At 38.0% G+C, this 22,066-nt stretch overlaps 1 protein-coding gene across 4 annotated transcripts; it reads right to left on the bottom strand.

The window, feature by feature from the left end:
* Positions 1-1,376: 1,376 nt before the first annotated feature.
* On the bottom strand, positions 1,377-21,922 carry nudt3a (nudix (nucleoside diphosphate linked moiety X)-type motif 3a). Of its 4 annotated transcripts, none has more exons than XM_077217792.1 (6): positions 21,412-21,749; positions 20,096-20,194; positions 7,727-7,771; positions 5,648-5,732; positions 4,739-4,753; positions 1,377-4,139 (listed from the first exon to the last, which is right to left on the bottom strand). In XM_077217792.1, the coding sequence occupies exons 1-6, from the start codon at positions 21,508-21,510 to the stop codon at positions 3,982-3,984; spliced, it is 501 nt and encodes a 166-aa protein (XP_077073907.1). In that variant the 5' UTR covers positions 21,511-21,749; the 3' UTR covers positions 1,377-3,981. The 4 variants fall into 4 exon arrangements, with proteins under 4 accessions (XP_077073907.1, XP_077073905.1, XP_077073908.1 ...); XM_077217790.1 differs by having other exon boundaries at positions 20,084-20,194; positions 21,412-21,736; XM_077217793.1 differs by lacking the exon at positions 4,739-4,753 and having other exon boundaries at positions 20,084-20,194; positions 21,412-21,922.
* Between the last annotated feature and the right edge of the window lie 144 nt (positions 21,923-22,066).

Here is a 22,066-nt window from a genome sequence, read left to right as displayed (position 1 = left end):
CTGTATAAATGCCACATAAAGGCAATGAAGAGACAAAAAACAATCACCTCGTTCTTTCAAAAACCAAACAATGTAAGTATCCTATGCCTGTTGACTTTCCCAGATGTGGCAGATTAGATATTGGTAAGGGGAATAGCTAGCCTGACAATAATGGCAAGAACGCTTTTGCACTTAGTAAACACAGCAAAATGTGGAGACCATAACTATGCATTTAGGTGAGTGAACAGAGGCAAATAATGAATGAACACAAACAGAATGGTTGGATAAACCAAACAATTTATCGTTGTCAGGTTTATGCAAACAACAAATAAAGGCCCACATAAACTTTTGACATCCTCTTATAGCAGGAAATCATGTTTTTTTATTGTACGGACTGGAGCAACGGAGGATATAGATTCTTAAATTATGGGCTATGAAAAACATTTCTTAATATGTCATTCATCATTTGAAAGATATTTCTAATCTATAAATTGCAACAAACTTGTAATTAACACTTAAAAAAAATTGTTCTTCGACATTTTTGAAATAGTAGTTTGAGCCATTCATTTCACATTGTTGTGAAATTCTATAGAGGTACAGAGAGTTAACTGAAATTATAAGATTTAAAATGTTGTCCTCCTGGCCTGCAGGCGATTTCTGATGACAGTAAGGCCCTAGTCAGTCAGGTGAGGATCTGCAGGAGGGCAGCCACAAAAAATACTTTGCTGAAGACATGAAGTGTTGGTGGGTGATTGGCATACTAGTCAAATAACAGTCTGATCATGCATTGCTAGTGGTTATCAGGTAGGCCTTTGTTTACATTTGTTCATTGTTCTTTATCCATGATTTCAAATAAGAATCCCCCAATGGCTTTTTAGTGCAAATCATTAGCCCAAAGTATGCAAAGTAACTACTTGAGCTCTAGTTAAAGCCCAAATTACGCAAAATAACGAATTGAGTTTAAATCATTTGTTGACAGCTTGTTCCCCCCCAGTTAAAAAATCCTATCTGCGCCACTGTATGGTTGGGACACGGTGTTTTAGCTGTACCCGGGTTGGTGTCCTCTATTGCATATTACATATGCCAACACTGTGAGCGACTGAACTATTATTCATATTTTATTACATGTCCTGGTTGAATTTGGTAGGTAGCCATGTAATAAGCGGGATAATGTAGAGCGAGGCGGTTGTTATAGCGAATACAAGGCTCATTCAAGATTCCTGATCAGCCTGTCGGGGTTGTATTCGCTATAACAACGGGGTGGTTATGTTGTTATGGTATTCGCTCTACATTATCCCTTACTTACTATCTAATTTTGGTCTGTTGAGAAATGTTGCCTTGTGAAGCAAACCGAACCAAGAAGAAATTGCAAGAAACTGTTACAACTGCACCTGTAATTCATGATATGCATGTAGCATTTTTGTTTTATTAATAGATTGTTGACACAACTGTTATACAGTCTTGAGTCGAATTTTCTTTTCCCAATATCAGATACAGCAGAGCGATACAGGGTAAACCGTGTGCTTGAAATGTTACAAAAGGGGAGCGACTGAGGACAGATTTTGAGATTTTTTAAATGCTTTACACCAAAAAATAATCTCTCTCTACAACACAAAAATTGAATAAGTGTTAAAACGTTTTTTCAAACAATGCAGCGTTTACAATTCAGGAACAAATCTGGCATAATTTCAGTACAAAGAGTGTTTTGTTCATTTCTTATTCACATTCCACTAATGATTGTAATAAATGGGTAGAGATCATATTAATCATTAGATAGACATAAACCAGTCTCTGACACAGGTGAAGGTGCAGTAAGCGATTTCTGAGAAACACTGTTGAAAGTGGATCGGACCGAGCACCACAACACATGTAGCCAATCAGCAGTGGGGGCGAGTCCACTTATGATGGAGGAGGAGTTAGAGCCCACCAATCAGCAGTAGGGGCATGTCCACTCATGATGGAGGAGGAGTTAGAGCCCACCAATCAGCAGTAGGGGCGTGTCCACTCATGATGGAGGAGGAGTTAGAGCCCACCAATCAGCAGTAGGGGCGTGTCCACTCATGATGGAGGAGGAGTTAGAGCCCGATCAGCAGTAGGGGCGTGTCCACTCATGATGGAGGAGGAGTTAGAACCCGCCAATCAGCAGTAGGGGCGTGTCCACTCATGATGGAGGAGGAGTTAGAGCCCGATCAGCAGTAGGGCATGCTCAATTGCATGTACATGCATTTTGTTGCTAGAGCAATAAAGGGAGGGGTGTGTGTTTGTTTGGCTTGATTTCAAATATCAACAGTGTTTAAATCACTTACTGCACCTTTAAATGTGATGTTGTTGTGTCACAGCTTTTAAGTTCACTATTGAAATAAGAATCGTTTTATACAAACATTGGAGGACCAACTTTGGATTGGGTTTAGTGAACTAATCTTATATCAAAACAATATCTTCTTAGCTTTCTAATTAATAATTCAAAATAATACATTGAAATACTGATAAGACAAGTTCACTTGAGACCTAAACAATTCTAATTTAAAGTATATGTTTGTGAAAAATGTATAAATCAAAAAAAAAGAGATACAATTTATAATTAGGACAGATTAAATAGTTTAAGACCAAGAAAAGCGCCTTTTAAAAATGAAATGACACCATTATTAACAGTCATCAACAACAAATGAAAAGAGGTCAGTGAATATCCAGTGTCTGAAGAGAAACATTTCAAACAAAATCATCCCCTTACGATAGGCAATTCATTAGACCGACAGCTAACCTTGGCATCAAGTCTTTCGACTATTCACATTATTTCAAACATACAACCCACATACTGCACACACACTCACACTATGGTTATAGTTTATGAGTGGACAAACAATTTGAAATTATTACAAATTATTACAACTAAATCTGAAATGAGCGAGACATTTGTTAGGTGTTGCTATTGTGCTATGATTACGGGTTCAAACCCCTCAGAAGAGTGAGTGAGACCATCAGCAGTCGCTGAAGAGGTCCCGCGTTTGAGATTTATGTTTCTGATGTCCTAAACGGCTCTTTTCACCTTCACTCAAATTCAGAATGTCCTTCAGAGTCTCTCTTCAATACAATCATGTACTACAACAAAACAAGTGCGCTCAGGACCGATCAAGCATCACATTAAGCCACTGAATTAAATCTTCAGTTCTCTCTGAAAACTTTTTCACCAGGACATCTAGGATTGCAGACCCAGAAAAACCACCACACTTTCTATCAAAATCTCCTTCAATGGTAAAAGTGGTGGTCTACTAACCACTAAACCCCATCAACATTAGAACATTTTACAAACGTGCTTTTTGAAAACGAATCTGACTGTACCTGCGTTTGTGAGAATTCCCAACACGAGTGTGTAATATTGGCTGATTTCAACTCCTTTTCATCAACGTAAGACGTGATACCCAATTTGTTTAGCAGTTTTAAGAACTAAAACTGTGAATATGTGATTTTACCACTAAACAAACGTCGAATGGCCCCGTTCATCATTGTGACTAAGAAAACATCTACATTCAGTTTAGTTCTTATCACGAAAACCTAAGACTTCCTGTATTTTAAGATCATTAATGTGTGACATGCTCATGCAAATAATTCAACCAACTCTATATAACAGCATATCCAAACACTGCAGAACCAAAGGGCCACAAAACATCCTCATCATGAACACTTCTGACAGCTTTCTCTTTAAACACCACTTACTTCACGACACAATAGTGCACAATAAACGTTAGGAAAATGAGAATCTCATGCAAGTATTCATTAAAACACAAGACAAACTTTCATTTCCAAACCATTCTTTGACTTTTCTCTAATCTCACACACCCCCAGACTGTATTCTGTATCTAAACACTAAAAAGGCTGGTAAAATGCAATCAGATTTCATTCATTGTTGTCATTAATGTGCTGAAATAAAAAAAAACAGTGATAGTGGTTGCAGAAGGAGTTCAGTCGGGTAAGGAAAGGTAGAAAACTGGATAATGTTGCAGGTTATCTGAGGCTGGAGAGAGAGTTTTGATGAATGTTATATGTGCCGTTGCTGGTCACACAGTCCTGCTGAAGGGCTTGGAAGTAAGAGGCTTGCACAGGTTTATGACACTGCAGCACACGCTGGGCATCTTCAGTCTTAAACCACTCCCTTTTCCTGCCTGCGAACAAAACACAACACAAATTCTGCATTCACGTTGTGTCTGGAATTAGACGACGACTTTGACATTGTGTTTTGAGCCGTTCATGTTCACTAATGTGTTTCTACGGCAATGCATGTTATGACAAAAATGTATCTAAGAAATAAAGAAAGAATCTAAGCATGCGCACCAGGTGACATTGGCAAAAACATACATCTAAATTAGTGCTGTCAATCGATATAAAAAAAATAGATTAATCACGATTAAAAACATGTTTTATACGCTTTTAATATATTTCATAATGTAATCATTTCAAAGTTACTCTGCAAATTAATTTAGAAACAACATAAAGATAGTACATTTTAAATACTTTAATAATGGCATTGTTTTATGAATGAAGGGCAGTATCACTGACACTAATACAGATACTGATGATATCTCTATGAAATAGATTTTTTACCCCAATTTTAAACATTAATTATAGCCATTAAACATTACAGCGTAATTGTAAGCTATAATTTTTTGTAAAAATTTATTAGGCTTCAAAAAATAAAACAACTTTTAATTTAAGTGAACTTCAAACAATCCTCACATAAACCCATAATAAATGTCATATTTACCTGTGCCCTTCAAACCTAACAGGTAGAAAATACAGAAATGAAATAAAGTTATCAAACAGTCTACTATAAATTATACATAGATTAATCCTTATTAAAGCTACAAAAGTTCTTTAGTGAAGAGCAGTGAGTGATTTTGATGAGAGACACGGATCTCACACGCATCCCATTTTCCCTTTATGTTCATTTAAAACTCAATTTAAGAGTTCATTTAAGACTCCTCTAATGAGGCTACTCGACAAAACGGCATTTTGTCATAATTGTGTGTTATTGTTCGTTGGAGCGCGAAAGAGAACTTGATACTGGCGCGCGTCTTTCTGGGCGCTGTGTGTGTGTGTGTGTGTGTGTGTGTGTGTGTGTGTGACTGTGTGTGTGTCAGGACGTTCTCTTTGTCTTGTCGCGCTTGAATGGTTTTAAAGCATTTGCATGAAGAAGAGCGGGATCATGTAATGTAGCTAGGCAAAGCATGACAGAAAAAACGGATGCTGCATTAATTGCGTTAAATATTTTGAACGCGTTAAACTGGAAAAACGTAATGGCATAAAGGAGTAGTTCACTACAGAATTAAAAATTCCTTATAATTTACCTCAAAAATTCACCTTCATTTATGTTTTCCTCAAAAAACGTCTTTTCGACTGAAGAAAGAAAGAAATGAATATCTTGGATGACGTGGTAAATCATCAGGAAATTTTAATTCTGAGGTGAACTACTCCTTTAAAGTTGACAGCACTAATCTAAATTCAACCTAAATAAAGTTGCTCCCACTTTCTAACTAAATTATATAACTACGGTTTTGACAAACAGGAACAGAGTTTTTGGATTCTACTAACTGGAACTGGTAATTACGGTGATTCAGTAAACGCAGCATAACTGTGGCACAAGCTAACCTACTAGTTTTTCTCAAATTCTTACCAATATTCACAGAGTCCTCCCAGTCCTCCATAACCTCAGTTACGATGAGAACATAGACGTACGTTCTGTGCTTTCGGTCTCGGTTCTGTGAAGAAAAACAACTCATTTCAGCACAAGTAGAATAAATGCAACAGTTTTTAGTGACAAACTGAAGTCAGGGCTTCAACTAACGTTTGTTAATCAATTAATCTGGTCATTAATTCTGTTATTCATCAGACGAAAAACCCAATAATTACAAATTATTCAAAAAATATAACATTTTCATTTAAAACCAAAAAACATTTTTTATGACACATCCTGCCCAATGGTGTCCTTTAAACAATGTGCAAATTGAAGGCAATGAAAGTATAGTATAGGCCATGCTATACATTATGCGTTAAAAAGTAAACCTTACATTCAAAACCAAACAAATCAATTACTAATTGCTTACCAATTTAAAGCAGGACTTAAAATAACAAAATAAAAATTGTTAACCAAAACAAAATCTAGACTAAACGTAACATATTGATCGAAACTAATTATTTTACGTTTATACTCGACTAAAATAGCACTTTTACATAGGGCTGGGTATTGACACAAATTTCACAATTCGATTCGATTTCGATTCACAAGCTTGCAATTCGATTCGATTTCGATTCGATTCGATTCAATATTGATTATTTTGGATATCAGGTACAATACATGGCAAATTTTCTCAAGGAAAACAAATCTCTTAACCAATGCTGTAAACTATGGGAGTCAGTTGTATCATTAAAATTGTTTCATTAGCCAACTATAGCCTAATATTAAAGGTAAAGATTTACTGATTTGTATACAAACAATTACACTTTTATTTATTTTTCTAATAATAAAGTTATATGAAATATAAATATTTAAATGGTGGCTGTCATAAAAACTTGCCAGATTTATTCAAACATGCATTAAATATTGAAAAACATAAAATAATTATAAAATAACATAAAATGCATATGTAATATGGTGCATATATTTAGCAAAATGCTCCTCTCTAGAGTTAATTGTTCTAGCTGACTAACGAGTTCATGGTCACTGGATATGGTTTTTCTGAGGTAAATGTGACGTTACATGACATTGTTTACAAGCTGTTTCACTGACGTCTTTCCTCGGTTGAAACACTGATTGAGCGATTCCATGTGACAACAAGGATTTCGATAAGTTATACTCTATCTTTTAACACACTTTCAGATGCTCATTCATGTTTATTTCACACTGTAACTGGTAATATTAAGGCGGAAGAGAAGATCATGTGTGCTCGGCGCTGCTGCTTCTCTTGAGCTGCGCCAGAGCGATCTCACGCCACAGCGCCAAAACGGTATTTATGTTTTTGAATTTCGTAAGAAAATGGACGTAATTTGAAATCTGAGACTTTGTTTCATATCAATAGTAACAAAGCACAAAGATTATTGCGTTTATTGGATGGGATGCGCGCTACAATGTTCCATTCATTCATCAACTGAAAACAGGATGACTAATCGATTCTTGGGATTTAAGAATCGATATCGGTTCGTAAAAATGAGAATCGATTAAAATCGAGAAATCGATATTTTTTAGCCAGCCCTACTTTTACGGTTATCATATAAATGCTAGTGTTTTTTTTACGTGTAGAATTTGAAACCTACATTTAATGTCTAACAAGAAATATTTGTCCGAGTAGAAATAATTGTGACTTTCTATACAAAGAAATCAGATCTGAGCAATAAATCGGAGCTAAGGCTCGCAGTGTGAACTCTGTCTTTCACTATATTTCAGATGTTTTGTCCATAGAAATGTGTTATTCACTACTGTGAATAACTACACATGGGTGATGGATGTTTTCATGTCACAACATGCAGACAGGATTAATCGATAATCAAATCTGATTATTTCCATAATTGATTAGTTGTTGCAGCCCTAATTTAAATAAACATATTTTTACTTCGAAAACTAATATTACTAATAATCTCAAAACTTTATTCTTGTAAAATGCATTCTATGAGAAAATAACTTTATGACTTTATTCTCGACACCATCACTGCAATTCAATTTCTTTTTGGCTGTTGTTTATCATCAGAAAATGCTCACCTCAAAAACGCCGAGCAATCTTCCTAATGTGCCTTTCACTCCTGCCTGTGGGAATGAAAACATGTAGAGTGAAACTCTGAATTCTGGACATTTATAATGAATTATTTTTAAGACCAAAGATTTTGCTGATAACAATAATTAGATGATATTTTGCCATGTGTGTTTTTGTGCGGGTAGCATGGCTGGTTCAGGCCTGTTGTTGACAGCTGACTCATGAAGACATTCATATTATTCATATTCTATGCGGTGGTCAGCTCACAGCAGTGACCGAAATTTACTTTTTTTATTAAGGGGTAATATTGTCAATACCATTGATTTCCAGGGGTATTTTATCTATATAAGGGCTTCTTTTTTTCCTAAACTTGTTAGATGTATGCATAATCTTTTATGTCAAATTCTAACATTCAAATTAAATTATATTACAATAATAACAGTATATTGCAGTTACTAATCAAATGAAATATCAAAAATCCATCTTTGCAGTGCAGAGGTAAAACAGAAGCTGCATCAGAAGTGGCATTAATATATTGACAATTAGTCTACATAAATTTAATCAATATTTGACAAATGAAATGATTTCTTATTTTTACTTTTAAATTAAAAGGAACTTTAAATATGAAACTGAAACTGCCATTTGGTGGCGGCAAGTCACTGTCTTAATGAGTGAGTCATTCATTCAACCGATTCGTTCAAACGGCTCATTCATTCAGGAACGAAGCAAGTTGAATGGGTCATTGAATCATACATTAAACTGATTCGTTCCAATGGCTCATTCAGGAACAAAGCAAGTTGAATAGGTCATTGAACCATTCATTAAACTGATTCGTTCAAACGGCTTGGTCATTCAGGAACAAAGCAAGTTGAATAGGTCATTGAATCATTCATTAAACTGATTCGTTCAAACGCCTCATTCATTCAGGAACGAAGCAAGTTGAATGGGTCATTGAATCATACATTAAACTGATTCGTTCAAACGGCTCATTCATTCAGGAACAAAGCAAGTTGAATAGATCATTGAATCATTCATTAAACTGATTCGTTCAAACGGCTCGGTCATTCAGGAACAACGCAAGTTGAATGGGTCATTGAATCATACATTATACTGATTCGTTCAAACGGCTCATTCATTCAGGAACGAAGCAAGTTGAATAGGTCATTGAATCATTCATTACAATGATTTGTTCAAACGGCTCGGTCATTGAGGAACGAAGCAAGTTAAATGGGTCATTGAATCATACATTAAACTGATTCGTTCCAATGGCTCATTCAGGAACAAAGCAAGTTGAATAGGTCATTGAATCATTCATTAAACTGATTCGTTCAAACGGCTTGGTCATTCAGGAACAAAGCAAGTTGAATAGGTCATTGAATCATTCATTAAACTGATTCATTCAAACGCCTCATTCATTCAGGAACGACGCAAGTTGAATGGGTCATTGAATCATACATTAAACTGATTCGTTCAAACGGCTCATTCATTCAGGAACAAAGCAAGTTGAATAGATCATTGAATCATTCATTAAACTGATTCGTTCAAACGGCTCGGTCATTCAGGAACAACGCAAGTTGAATGGGTCATTGAATCATACATTATACTGATTCGTTCAAACGGCTCATTCATTCAGGAACGAAGCAAGTTGAATAGGTCATTGAATCATTCATTACAATGATTTGTTCAAACGGCTCGGTCATTGAGGAACGAAGCAAGTTAAATGGGTCATTGAATCATACATTAAACTGATTCGTTCAAACGTCTCATTCATTCAGGAACAAAGCAAGTTTTTATAGGTCATTGAATCATTCATTAAACTGATTTGTTCAAACGGCTCGGTCATTGAGGAACATAGCAAGTTGAATGGGTCATTGAATCATACATTAAACTGATTCGTTCAAACGGCTCATTCATTCAGGAACAAACAAGTTGAATAGGTCATTGAATCATTCATTAAACTGATTCGTTCAAACGGCTCGGTCATTCAGGAACAACGCAAGTTGAATGGGTCATTGAATCATACATTAAACTGATTCGTTCAAACGGCTCATTCATTCAGGAACAAAGCAAGTTGAATAGGTAATTGAATCATTCATTAAACTGATTTGTTCAAACGGCTCGGTCATTGAGGAACGAAGCAAGTTGAATGGGTCATTGAATCATACATTAAACTGATTCGTTCAAACGGCTCGGTCATTGAGGAACGAAGCAAGTTGAATGGGTCATTGAATCATACATTAAACTGATTCGTTCAAACGGCTCATTCATTCAGGAACAAAGCAAGTTGAATAGGTCATTGAATCATTCATTAAACTGATTCGTTCAAACGGCTCGGTCATTCAGGAACGAAGCAAGTTGAATGGGTCATTGAATCATACATTAAACTGATTCGTCCACAACGCGGATTCAAACAGAAAAAAAAATCATTGCTGCCTGTTGCTAAGAGACTCAATTCTGCTGTGGTTTCAATGTTAAGTTATTGTTTATTTAACTGTTGAGTAAAATAAATATCACATTTGCGATCGTTATTTGGGGAAAACGGCACTCTTGCTCGTGTGACATTGTATAACTACATCATGCAAGACAAAAACTCATCGGGCTGCCCATGTATCTTGAATTGTGGGGGCATTCAACTGCAAACATCACCCAGTGAACGCGTGAGTGATGAACTCGATGTCAGCTCGCACCTTGTTAAAACAATGATTACGATATCACAGACGATACATATCACACACCATAAGCACAAACAATGAACTTACAAGTGAACTGACATTTACCCATTTTCTTCTATTCCTCTCGCATGCAGGAGACAGGCGTAATACACCGTCGTAAGTGCCTTGAATTGTCACGTGAACAAGCAAATCCACAAAAAAAAATAATGAACATAATACAATGAACAAAATTATAAACGCAACTCTTTCGTTTTTGCCCCCATTTTTCATGAGCTGAACTCAAGGATCTAAGACTTTTTCTATGTACCAAAAAGGTCTATTTCTCTCAAATATTGTTCACAAATCTGTGTAAATCTGTGTTAGTGAGCACTTCTCCTTTGCCGAGATAATCCATCCACCTCACAGTTGTGGCATATCAAGATGCTGATTAGACAGCATGATTATTGCACAGGTGTGCCTTAGGCTGGCCACAATAAGAGGCCACTCTAAAATGTGCAGTTATCTCACACAGCACAATGCCACAGATGTCGCAAGTTTTGAGTGAGCGTGCAGTTGGCATGCTGACTGCAGGAATGTCCCGCAGAGCGTCATCTCAGTCATTCTGACTCGAGCGGCAAAAAAATTAAGGGGGGGGGGGGGGGGTGGGACCAGCCACCCGGACAACTGCTACAACAATCGGTTTACATAACCAGAGAATTTCTGCACAAATTGTCAGAAACCGTCTCAGGGAAGCTCGTCTGCATGCTCGTCGTCCTCATCGGGGTCCGACTTGAGTGGGCAAATGCTCACATTTGATGGCGTCTGGCACTTTAGAGAGGTGTTCTCTTCACGGATGAATCCCGATTTTCACTGTACAGGGCAGATGGCAGATGGCAGACAGCGTGTATGGCGTTGTGTGGGTGAGCGGTTCGCTGATGTCAGCGTTGTGGATCCCATGGTGGCGGTGGGGTTATGGTATGGGTAGGCGTATGTTATGAACAACGAACACAAGTGCATTTTATTGATGGCATTTTGAATGCACAGAGATACCGTGACGAGATCCTGAGGCCCATTGTTGTGCCATTCATCCACGACCATCACCTCATGTTGCAGCAATATAACGCAGGGCCCCATGTTGGAGGATCTGAACACAATTCCTGGAAGCTGAAAACATCCCAGTTCTTGCATGGCCAGCAAACTCACTGGACATGTCACCTTTTGAGCATGTTTGGGATGCTCTGGATCGGCGTATACGACAGCGTGTTTCTGTCCTGCCTAACCCTTTGTACAGCCATTGAAGAGGAGTGGACCAACATTACACAGGCCACAATCAACAACCTGATCAACTCTATCGGTGTTAATTTTGTTAACAAAAACTATGACGAAAAATGTTCGTTGACAACCTTTTTTTCCGACTAAGACAAGACGATGAGAGACGACACCCACGTCATTAAACAATAACTGTGACTATATCAACACATGCAATATCATTGACGAAAAATGATGAGACTGAAGTGTGTTTAAAAAAAAAATAGTTTTTGTCAAATAAAGGAGACGACAACACATTACAGACTGTGTTTACGAGCGTTCATGCTTACGGTTGCCAGTCACCTTTATTTATATAGCGCTTTTTACAATGCAGATTGTTTCAGAGCAGCTTTACAGAGATAACAGGACAATAATGTTTTAATAATATTGTTTAAAATTTTAAAAAGTCCCCAACTAAGCAAGACAAAAGCCAAATGGCGACAGTGACAAGGAACCAAAACTCCATCAGAGACAGAATGGAGAAAAAACCCTTGGGGGAACCCAGGCTCAGTCCTCCTCTGGCCAATGAACGAACAGTGTATGATTATGATTCAGGCAGCATTACAGGTCAGAGCTTTTCTGTTAAAAGAACACTGGCAACCGTGCGTGCGCGCTCTCTCTACACTGCTGAGGAAGAACGGATGATCTGAAAACACAGACAAGTAAGCTGGAGTTCAGCGATCTTCATTTGAGATTTTATGCTTAAATTAAAGTGTCATTCAGTAGGTCTTTATTCTGTCACGAGCTGCTTGTGCTGTTTGTGCGACTAAATCTGCGATCAAAATATCCAGCAGTGTTTTTAATGTTGATCATATTATTGCTGTTTTGCAACGAAAGCCAAAGCAGAACTGCAGCACACAGCGGTGATTCGAGAACGAATCTGTGGCTTTGAACGAATGGTGAGATTCAATGACCCGTTCATAAATACTGCCACTTGCTTCGTTACTGAATGAATGACTCCATGACTCACTCATAAACACAGTGACTTACTGCCACCTACTGGTGATTTTAATTTAGTATTTAAAAGTATCTCTGTTTTTTCCATCATTGCATATTTATTGAAGATTGGTTTATTTAAAGCATTTATAAAAGGTATTTATAATGGTAAAAAATGAACTGGAAAAATCAATTAAAGGGGCAAATATTGTCCATTAAAGGATTAATTGACCTCAAAATGAAAATTTCCTAATAATTTACTCACCCCAATGCCATCCAAGATATCCATGTCTTTCTTTCCTCAGTGGAAGAGAAATTAAGTTTTTTGAGGAAAACATTTCTGGATTTTTCTTCGAATAATGAACTTCAATGACAACAAGCGTTTTGAAGTCCAAATCAATGCAGATTCAAAGGTCTTTGAAGTGCTTCTACGGACTGTGCACGATTGCAGCTGAGGAGGAGAGCCTTATCTCGTGAAACGATAGGTCATTTTCAAAAATAAATATATACATGTATAGGGATCTCCCAGTCACGTGACCCCTAGCCGCGTGTCAGCCATTTTGACGGAATACATCCGTCAGCTACTCAGTGGCAATGGATCTATTATTAGGGGTGGGCCTCCCCTAATAATAGATCCATTGCCGTGGGTCATATATATTATTAGTATATTATTATACTTTTAATATAATTACATAAAAACGTTTTGACATTGGGCTACAGTGTGTTAGGTAAATGCATTTACCAGTAACGTTACTGACTCTGAAGCTAACTGAGCAGTTCCACGGCTCTCTTCTCTACTACTACTTTAATGCTGTTTCTAGCTAATGTTGGTAAGGTTTTTTTTTACTGCTACAAAAAAAACGTAGAAAAATGTAGTCAACCCATACACCGTTAGAAGAACCGTGAAAAAATGCACAATAGTTATATCATAAATAGACGACAGCTAAACGTTTGATTAACAAATGATTGTCTGTTTAAAGCAAAAAATAAATAAATAAATAAATAATCATTCATTAGCCTTCGAGCTTTCAACTTCCGGTGGCGCCCGCGACATCGAGCCTGACCTTTCAACGTGATGGCGTAGTTCCTGGCGCGTTGCAGATCAGCTCAATCCGAACAATTGTAGTTATATATAATTTTTTTAGTTTTTTTTTTTTGAACATTACCTATCGTTTTGCGAGATAAGACTCTCTTCCTCAGCTGTGATTGTGCACAGTCCGTTGAAGCACTTCAAAGACCTTTGGTCCAAAGACCTTTGAAACTCCAATGACAACCAGCATTTTGAAGTCCAAATCAATGAAGTTCATTATTCGAAGAAAAATCCAGAAAGGTTTTCCTTAAAAAACTTAATTTCTCTTCCACTGAGCAAAGAAAGACATGGGTATCTTGGATGGCATTGGAGTGAGTAACTTATTAGGAAATTTTCATTTTGAGGTGAACTATTCCTTTAATGGAAAAGGTGTGACTGCAGTCTAAGTGGAAGAGGGGGTACGGCACCCTAAAAAATGATAATGACTAAAAGTTGACAAAAATGCATAAAAAAATTTGTCAACTAAAACTATGAAAGACACAATGACTAAAATGTGACTAAGAATAAGCATTTTCGTCTGAAGATGAAGACTAAGACTAAATCAAAAATGGCTACCAAAACTCTATGTGAAGGAGATGTGTTGCATTGCGTGAGGCAAATGGTGGTCGCACTCACTGATCTATATAGAATGACTGGATATCTCATGACGTCATAAACAGTGAAGCCACCACGCCGCCATATTGGTAATCCCTAGTGAGCTCACGCGTTCTGTTGAATCAATAGGAAATTTTATGATTTGACGGAAAAAACATTGCCTAACGAGACACGGTTTTTAAATCTAAAGTATCCCTGTACATTCTCACAACGCAAACATCCTAAGCATTTAAAATGAGTATTTGTTTAAAGTCGGAAATTTTTCCAGCTTATTAAAAAACGGCAATTTCTTTGCAAAATAAAAAGCTGTATGAGAACACTAGTCGGCCTTCACTGAAGAGCTATCTTCACAGGTAAGAAAAACAGTTTGATACTATTAATTATATAGTGAATGCTAAAGACCTATATTTTTGTGAATTGGTGAATATTCAGGTGAATATTGTTTAGTGGTCACAAATTAATAATACCTCAGCACCTTATACTAATATGTTCCCGCGTTTTACTATATTGTGGCCACGTTGTAAGTCGTCAAATCAAAACGAGGGAGGGAATTAGTTCAACGTGTCCACGATTTATTAAAACGAGGGAACAAAGTCGTCGTAACAACGAATTATTTAGATCAGTGGACAGGGCGCATAAGAACGAGCAGAGAAAGAGAGCCCCGGCCGCGCGCGCGCGCACTCTCTCACCGCCTTCAACGAGGTCGGAAGACCGATTGTGTTTTATAGATTAATAGTTTGTCCATATAAAGTGTTTGCTTAGCAAGTACATGTTCAGGAAATGCATAATACAAATTGTATGGGTTAATGTAACGGTAAACGGACTCTGCACAAAGCTCTTTTGAAGCTGTTAAATGGTGTCGCTATTGGACACTTAATTGTGATTATTGCTGCTCTGATGTTTCTTATAGGCTACTGTTGACTGTTTTATCGTTGCTTGTTAAAGAAGCAGCAGCATTACCGTTACTCTTGCCTCGGAGAAAACAACACGGGCATTGCGACAATTTTGCATATAAATAACTACTTATAGGGCTTGAATTACAACCTGTGGCAGTTTTTCTTCGTCCTTTTGTGAAAATTCGTTTTACACTTGTATGCTGCTCAGCGGTTGGTTCATCTTTAAAGTGCCGTCGGGCCTACAAATCTCTTTATAACGGGCGTTGGAGCCCTATGCTGGTAGGGAATCGTAAGATGGCCGCTCGAACACTTCCGGTGGCTTCACTGCCTGATGGCAGTTTAGAACGTCATGAGCTATCCAGTCATTATATAGATCAGTGGTCACACTAGATACTGACTGGTTTTCGGACGACCCCCCCCCCCCCCCCCCAATACAGTAAAACTGCACATTTTAGAGTGGCCTCTTATTGTGGCCAGCCTAAGGCACACCTGTGCAATAATCATGCTGTCTAATCAGCATCTTGATATGCCACACCTGTGAGGTGGATGGACTATCTCAGCAAAGGAGAAGTGCTCACTAACACAGATTTACACAGATTTGTGAACAATATTAGAAATAGGCCTTTTTATGTACATGTCTTTGAGTTCAGATCATGAAAAATGGGGGCAAAAACAAAAACCAAACAAAAGTGTTGCGTTTATAATTTTGTTCAATATATATACGCTAATTAGATAGTTTTAATTTGGTCAAAGATTTAGATATGTCTAAGTCAGTGTCATCTAAAATATAAGATCTCCTCTCATAAGTAAAAATAAGATGTTAAGCTTTTTATGGCCTTAAATTTTAAACATCTAATTGAATACCCCTTAAAACTTTTTAACGATCCGCGGGAACCCGGGATAACATCCTGTAGCATTTTACAGCATCACGAAACAACTTAAGCAAAAGATAGTTCTCAGAAGTTGAATGCAAAAAATATTTACTAAGTTGACGGCTTTGGCGAAAAGAGCGCTCTTAAATTAATCTAAATCACAGAACCATATAAAATGTTTAATAAAACAGATTTAACCCTATATGTAACCTTATGACCCTATATATACTATAGCAAACAAAACAAGAGCTTGTCAAGTAAACCTGAGGTTATTTGTGTGTGTGGCTCTGAACAGTAATCCTCACATGTGGAACAATTCCTATTATTTGACTTAGCTTGCAATGTGAGAACTGCATGACTAATGATTTACAGACTTGACATCATGTGAGTTTGCAGATGTAACAGTCGGGGAAACTGCAAAAAGGAATAGAGCAGAGAAAATCAAATCTGCAGCTTCCTTTAAAACGGAAATACAGTAAAGTTCACTTAGCAAACATTAGTTAATGCATCATGAGCTAACAGGAAGCAATACTTTTACAGCATTTTTATTTTATTTATCTAATTCATTTCCGTTGTATAAATAAACATTACTTTATGCATTATGAACAAACAATGAATTAACATTGAACAATTACAACCAAACATAGCCTACTTTATGCTGTAGTTATACATTAACACATGTTGAATTGAATTGTATTGTAAAGTGTGGAGTTCGCTAGAATTCTTATACTCAATTCTTAATATTTCAATCCAACATGTATAGCAAACCAGGACTCCTAAAATGGAAACTCTCTGAGGATTGTAATTAACAGAGATAAAATGAAAACACACAGAGGCTATATATAAAATATATATTAATAGTGATGGAGAGCCGAGGGTAAGTTTCTCATCCCTAGATTTCAAAACTGTGTCCTTAATGATCTTATTAGTGCTGGCGATATGAAGATATAGGCTACATTGTGGCGACGGTATAATAACGTCTATCGTTAGTGATTGTGTTATATCGTGTATATCTCTGTATGCAAATATAATAAGTCATGAAAAACAACTTGAGGTGCTTTGAACTTCAAATGGCTTTCTAAACATGCGTCTCTCTTGTGCGAGTGTGATTTCGTCGAGCGCATGTTTACATGGGAAACACGGGAAAAGCAGGGCAGAAAACCCCTTCTCTGGTTGCGGTTTTGACGTAACCAAGATCTTCTCCACATTGAGCTCCTCTATTTCTGCAGTGTTTTGAATGAACAAGGCAGCAGCACCATATCTGGACACACTAAAAAAAGTCTGCCTGACCATTTTTGCGTGAGAGAGGGGAGGAAATTGTCAGAAATCATGGCCCTCAAAGAGTTATTAATGCTTGGTGTGAGGAAAATTAGTGGAGGGTTGGCCAGGTTTCCTTGTGAGTAGCTAGAGCTAGCCTAGGTTAGCCTGGTGCTAGCCCGGATAACATTAGGAAACAAGCTAAAGTCTTTTCAAAATCTTGCCGTCATGTAGAATAGCAAGAAGGGACAACAACTTAAGACATTATTTACTTACATGGTGTTAGTGGTCCTAATCAGAGCTGTAGAGATGCACACACTGCACAGGCACAATGGCGCTTTTGCTGGCATCTGTTGACAGAACGCGATATTGCCTGTGCTAAAACGCAACTAATTAACAATGCTCATTGTCAGAAAGAAAAAAATAGATGGATGTCCCTATCGCTGTGTTTGACAGGTGTTTGTGTGGGCTATGCCACCCAATGGAATCAGCAGTGGAGAGTATGTGCTGTCGTGAGGTGAACGCGTTTTGGAGTTTAGTGGAGCAGCTCGACCCGCGACTTTGTCACAGAGGCACCAGTAAAATCAGCTCGCTTCGTAGCCACAAACTTCTCCCAGGCACGAATCAGCCGTTTGTCCTTGGGGAACTTGTGGAGCCTCTCTCCCGTATTAGATGTATTTGTACATCCCGGACAAACACAATAGTTCACCATTTTTGTTACTTGCCGTTAGACTAACGGTAACTCTAGGCTTGGAGTCCCTGTTATGACGTCACGCCCAGCCTAGTGGAACGGAGGGGGCGTGATTAAAACCACTGTATAACGTACCAACTTTTCATATTATATTCTGCATTTTAGTATAAAAAACATAAAAAACAATGGTGGGCGGTTCTTATCTTTATGTTTAATAAGTACATTGCATTATCTTCGTGAAAAATTTAACCTGCAATTTACACTTTTAAGCGATCAAGCTGCTTCACAGAACTGAAGTGAAACGAACTTTAGTTCGGGTTGATGACACCAGGGCTATGAAGTAACGAATTGCAAATACTGCAAGTATTACAAATATCTGCACGTTCACTCCGCTATTTTCCCCCGTTGGTGGTCTTTACATGATTGTTTTAATTTATATTTATCGATCAACCTGATTGGATAGGGAGAGAGCAATCGGTTACGTGAACCCAGATGTAGACGTTGGTTAACCACAGCTGCTGTGGAAGCGCATCTGTACGCATATTACTTTCTTTCTAAACAGACTGAACATTTTGTCAGAAACTTTAGTAAATTACGTTATTTTGTTTAGTTGTCCATTCAAAATCGTGATTCCCAATTTATCCATAATCGTGCAGCTCTACTCTGAAACCTTTTTGAGGTTTTCTTTTCTTTTCTTTTTGATTCATTAATTTCAGATCTTCTACTTCTTCCGAGGGCATCTTTCATCATCGACCCAGAGCTGAAGCTCGACTCTGTGAATACTGGCTTAAAAGAATGATTAGTTCAAGAACTGAACAATACTAGTTAATGCCGCTTGAGAAAAACTCCAGGCTTCAACACCCAGATAGCAACATAGTGTAAGCCCAGATCCGGCCCACATCTGGGATGCGTTGAATCCACATGTTAAGGCCCGTTCAGGGCTCTAGACTGCGACCATAATTTGAGAGTGTGCGACTGAATTTTACATCCAGTGGCACATGTGGGACCAGTAAATCTGCCCTTTTTTATCTACATGTTAAACATGGAAGGGGCGCGTCAATGAATCCGGAATGTGTGACAAGCCAACGAGTGTGAGAAGAACAGGGAAAGGCCACGGTAAGTGGTTAACGTGTGGAGGGTCCTAGTGATAATCCAGTGTGCGTAAACGTCTGTGGGAAGGAGACGGAGACAAATATCACGACCTGCAATGTGCGTCTGAGCAATGAGCCGGCGAACTACTGACTCGTTCTTCCGACCTGCGGCTAGTGTGCCAGTGCCAGTGCCAGTCGGATGATGATTCATAGTCAGAGGTTTGTGTGGCGAAAAAGGCCCAAACCCAACATTTTCGGGAAGACTGGCTGCGAGAATTCAGCTGGTTGAGGTACTGTAAGGAGACGAACCCCATGAACTGCGGGGAACACGAAGTTTGCCGCAGTTTAAACACAATACGCTAGTTACACACAATCTTATCCTCAAGCATAGAGTATGCCGTGACATGTTAATAAATCACAGGTTTATTGACAAGTTTCTGGTTGTGGCCCTAAAATTTTCAGTTGGGGGCCACTGTGCTCCTAGTGAAAAAAGTTAGTCTGGAGCCCTGAGGATAACTATAAAGATAAAGATATAATTATAAAAATCGTTCTCAATATAAAAGAATAACAGAGTCCACGCCAGAACTAGCTATAACAATGACAGCACAGAGAAACAATATCATTGGAATCACTTTCAATATAATTTTTTAAACGATAAAAACATTGACCCCCAATCAGAATCCATCTTAAATAAATAACCAGAACAATATCTTCCACTGGTGTGGACGCTGATATAGTTATAGTTCTTGTTGTGAACGGGCCTTTAGGGAGAGAAGCTGGTGCTTGCTTTAGTACCTAAACAGTTCTAGTTTTTGTAACTTGTGTTTTGAGTTTGCTCTTAGCCTGTTTTATGCACAACAGGTGTTTAAAGTCATTTAGTGCGAGCCTTGAACCAATTCCTGTGATTCTCCTAGCGAGCACCTGAGTCCGTTATCACAGTAATAAGCACAAATAAGTGTCTTAAAGGAAGAAAGCCCACCTCTTCACACACCTCCCTGACAGCAGCGACACCGGGCTCCTCCTCCGGCTCCATCCCTCCTCCGGGAACGATCCAGCGGTCGGGATGACTGCTGCTGCTCACCAACAGCACCTGACACACACACACACACACACACACACACACACACACCGTCAGAGCGCTGCACAAGAGACATGTGGATCAATGATCTGCTTAGACATCACTGTGTGCCACATAACCTTAATACTCCCTCCTCCTCCTCCTATCCTGGTGTAATATGACAACTTTTAAGTTAATATGCAACCACTCATAACCGTTTTTACTTCTAACATATAATATATATATTAAATTAATTTATTACTTTTTTTTTTAAACAAAAATGAACCATCACTGAACATACTTCACTATTTTCTTCTGGAAACAAACTTAGTTGCATTATTTTCCTGTTATCTCTGTAAAGCTGCTTTGAAACAATCTGTATTGTAAATAATAATATTTCACAATATTACTGTTTTTACTGTATTTCAGATCAAATAAATGCAGCCTTGATGAGCAGAAACACTTCTTTCAAAAAACATTTTTAAAAAATCGTAATTATTCCACTCTTTTGAAGGCAGTGCATTCTTCTCATGCCTTTCAAAGAGAGTTTAAGTGCTTTAGGCTAACAAAATCACTGACATAATTATAGTGCATATAGTGAGGGTGAATCATGGTTAAAGGCTACAGAAATGTAAATTAATACAACTGATAGTGACAACAGTGTGTTTGAACTGGAATATTTTAACATGGCAAAGCAACATTATGTAACACTAAATGTTTCATATTCAATTATACCGAATACTACAGCTACTTTTGAGATTGTTTCCTGGTATTAGCCAACATGGTCATAAACAATAGGCTGTGGTTATCATAATAAACACTGGTGTGGCAGTAACTTATTACGGTATACATTCAATTGTACTGATAAGTAATCATGCACCAGTGTATTTGATATTTACATGGTGCATCAAGATAGTTTAAAACGCATGAGATTACCACATGCAGTCCAAAAGATCAGGTTAAACCATTTTGTTAACAACAATTTGAAGAAGATTCCCCAGTAATTTATGCATTTTAAACAAAAACAGATATGAGCCGATATCGTTCTGTGGTCGTACAATACACACATACATAATATATATATATACACACACACACACACACACACACACACACACACACACACACGTACAACTCTAATTCTAACACCTACACACTGCTAAATGTATACGCTGATTATATTTAACGCTAGAGTTAATGTATTAGTTTAAGTAAAAAGTAAAGGCGCAGTGATTGCTGGCGTGCGTCACCTCCTCCTCGCGCTCGCTCCTGAAGCACAGGCAGGCCGCGCGCCTTTTATAACCGTCTCTATCATACGTGCGCGTCTGGTTGGACTTGAGCTTTATCATCGCGCTGAACAGATGAAAGTCCTTAACTCCGGTCAGCTCTGCGCCTCTCAATGCGGTCCCGCAGCCACAAACCCCTCTAAAAGCCCTCTGCTAACACGAATATTCCCTCCGTCGCTTCATTTTGCGAGTCTTGTGAGCTGGTGTCGTCGCAAAGACGCCATGACTCTGAGCTCTGCGTAAACTGCGTAGCATATGCATAACCCAAAGCGCGTTTCCTGTTTGTGAATATGAGGTTGAACTGGTTCAGAGCGCACTGACGTTTACGCGTTGATTAATTCACTACCATAATGTCATGGTTAGTTTTCTATAATAGTTTATTTATTTGTTTGTTGTTATTATATAATTGTGCCAGGAATATAATATCTTTATAACTTGAAAGCTCACTGAAACCTTTGTGAAACCTCCATAGACTGTAAAAAAAGGAAATCTCTAAAATAAAGAGCCAGGGGGCGGCCCGTGCTTTTCAGCCAATCAGAGAACGCGCTTTACTTGTCAATCACTATGGGCGTTTGGAACTGCTGACATCAGATTGGCTGGCATGTATTTAGTAGGCGTG

Source organism: Siphateles boraxobius, unplaced genomic scaffold, assembly GCF_051911475.1.
Source record: "Siphateles boraxobius isolate OS27281-9 unplaced genomic scaffold, OSU_SipBor_1 76, whole genome shotgun sequence".
Classification (NCBI taxonomy): domain Eukaryota; kingdom Metazoa; phylum Chordata; class Actinopteri; order Cypriniformes; family Leuciscidae; genus Siphateles; species Siphateles boraxobius.
This window is presented reverse-complemented; position numbering and strand designations above follow the sequence as displayed.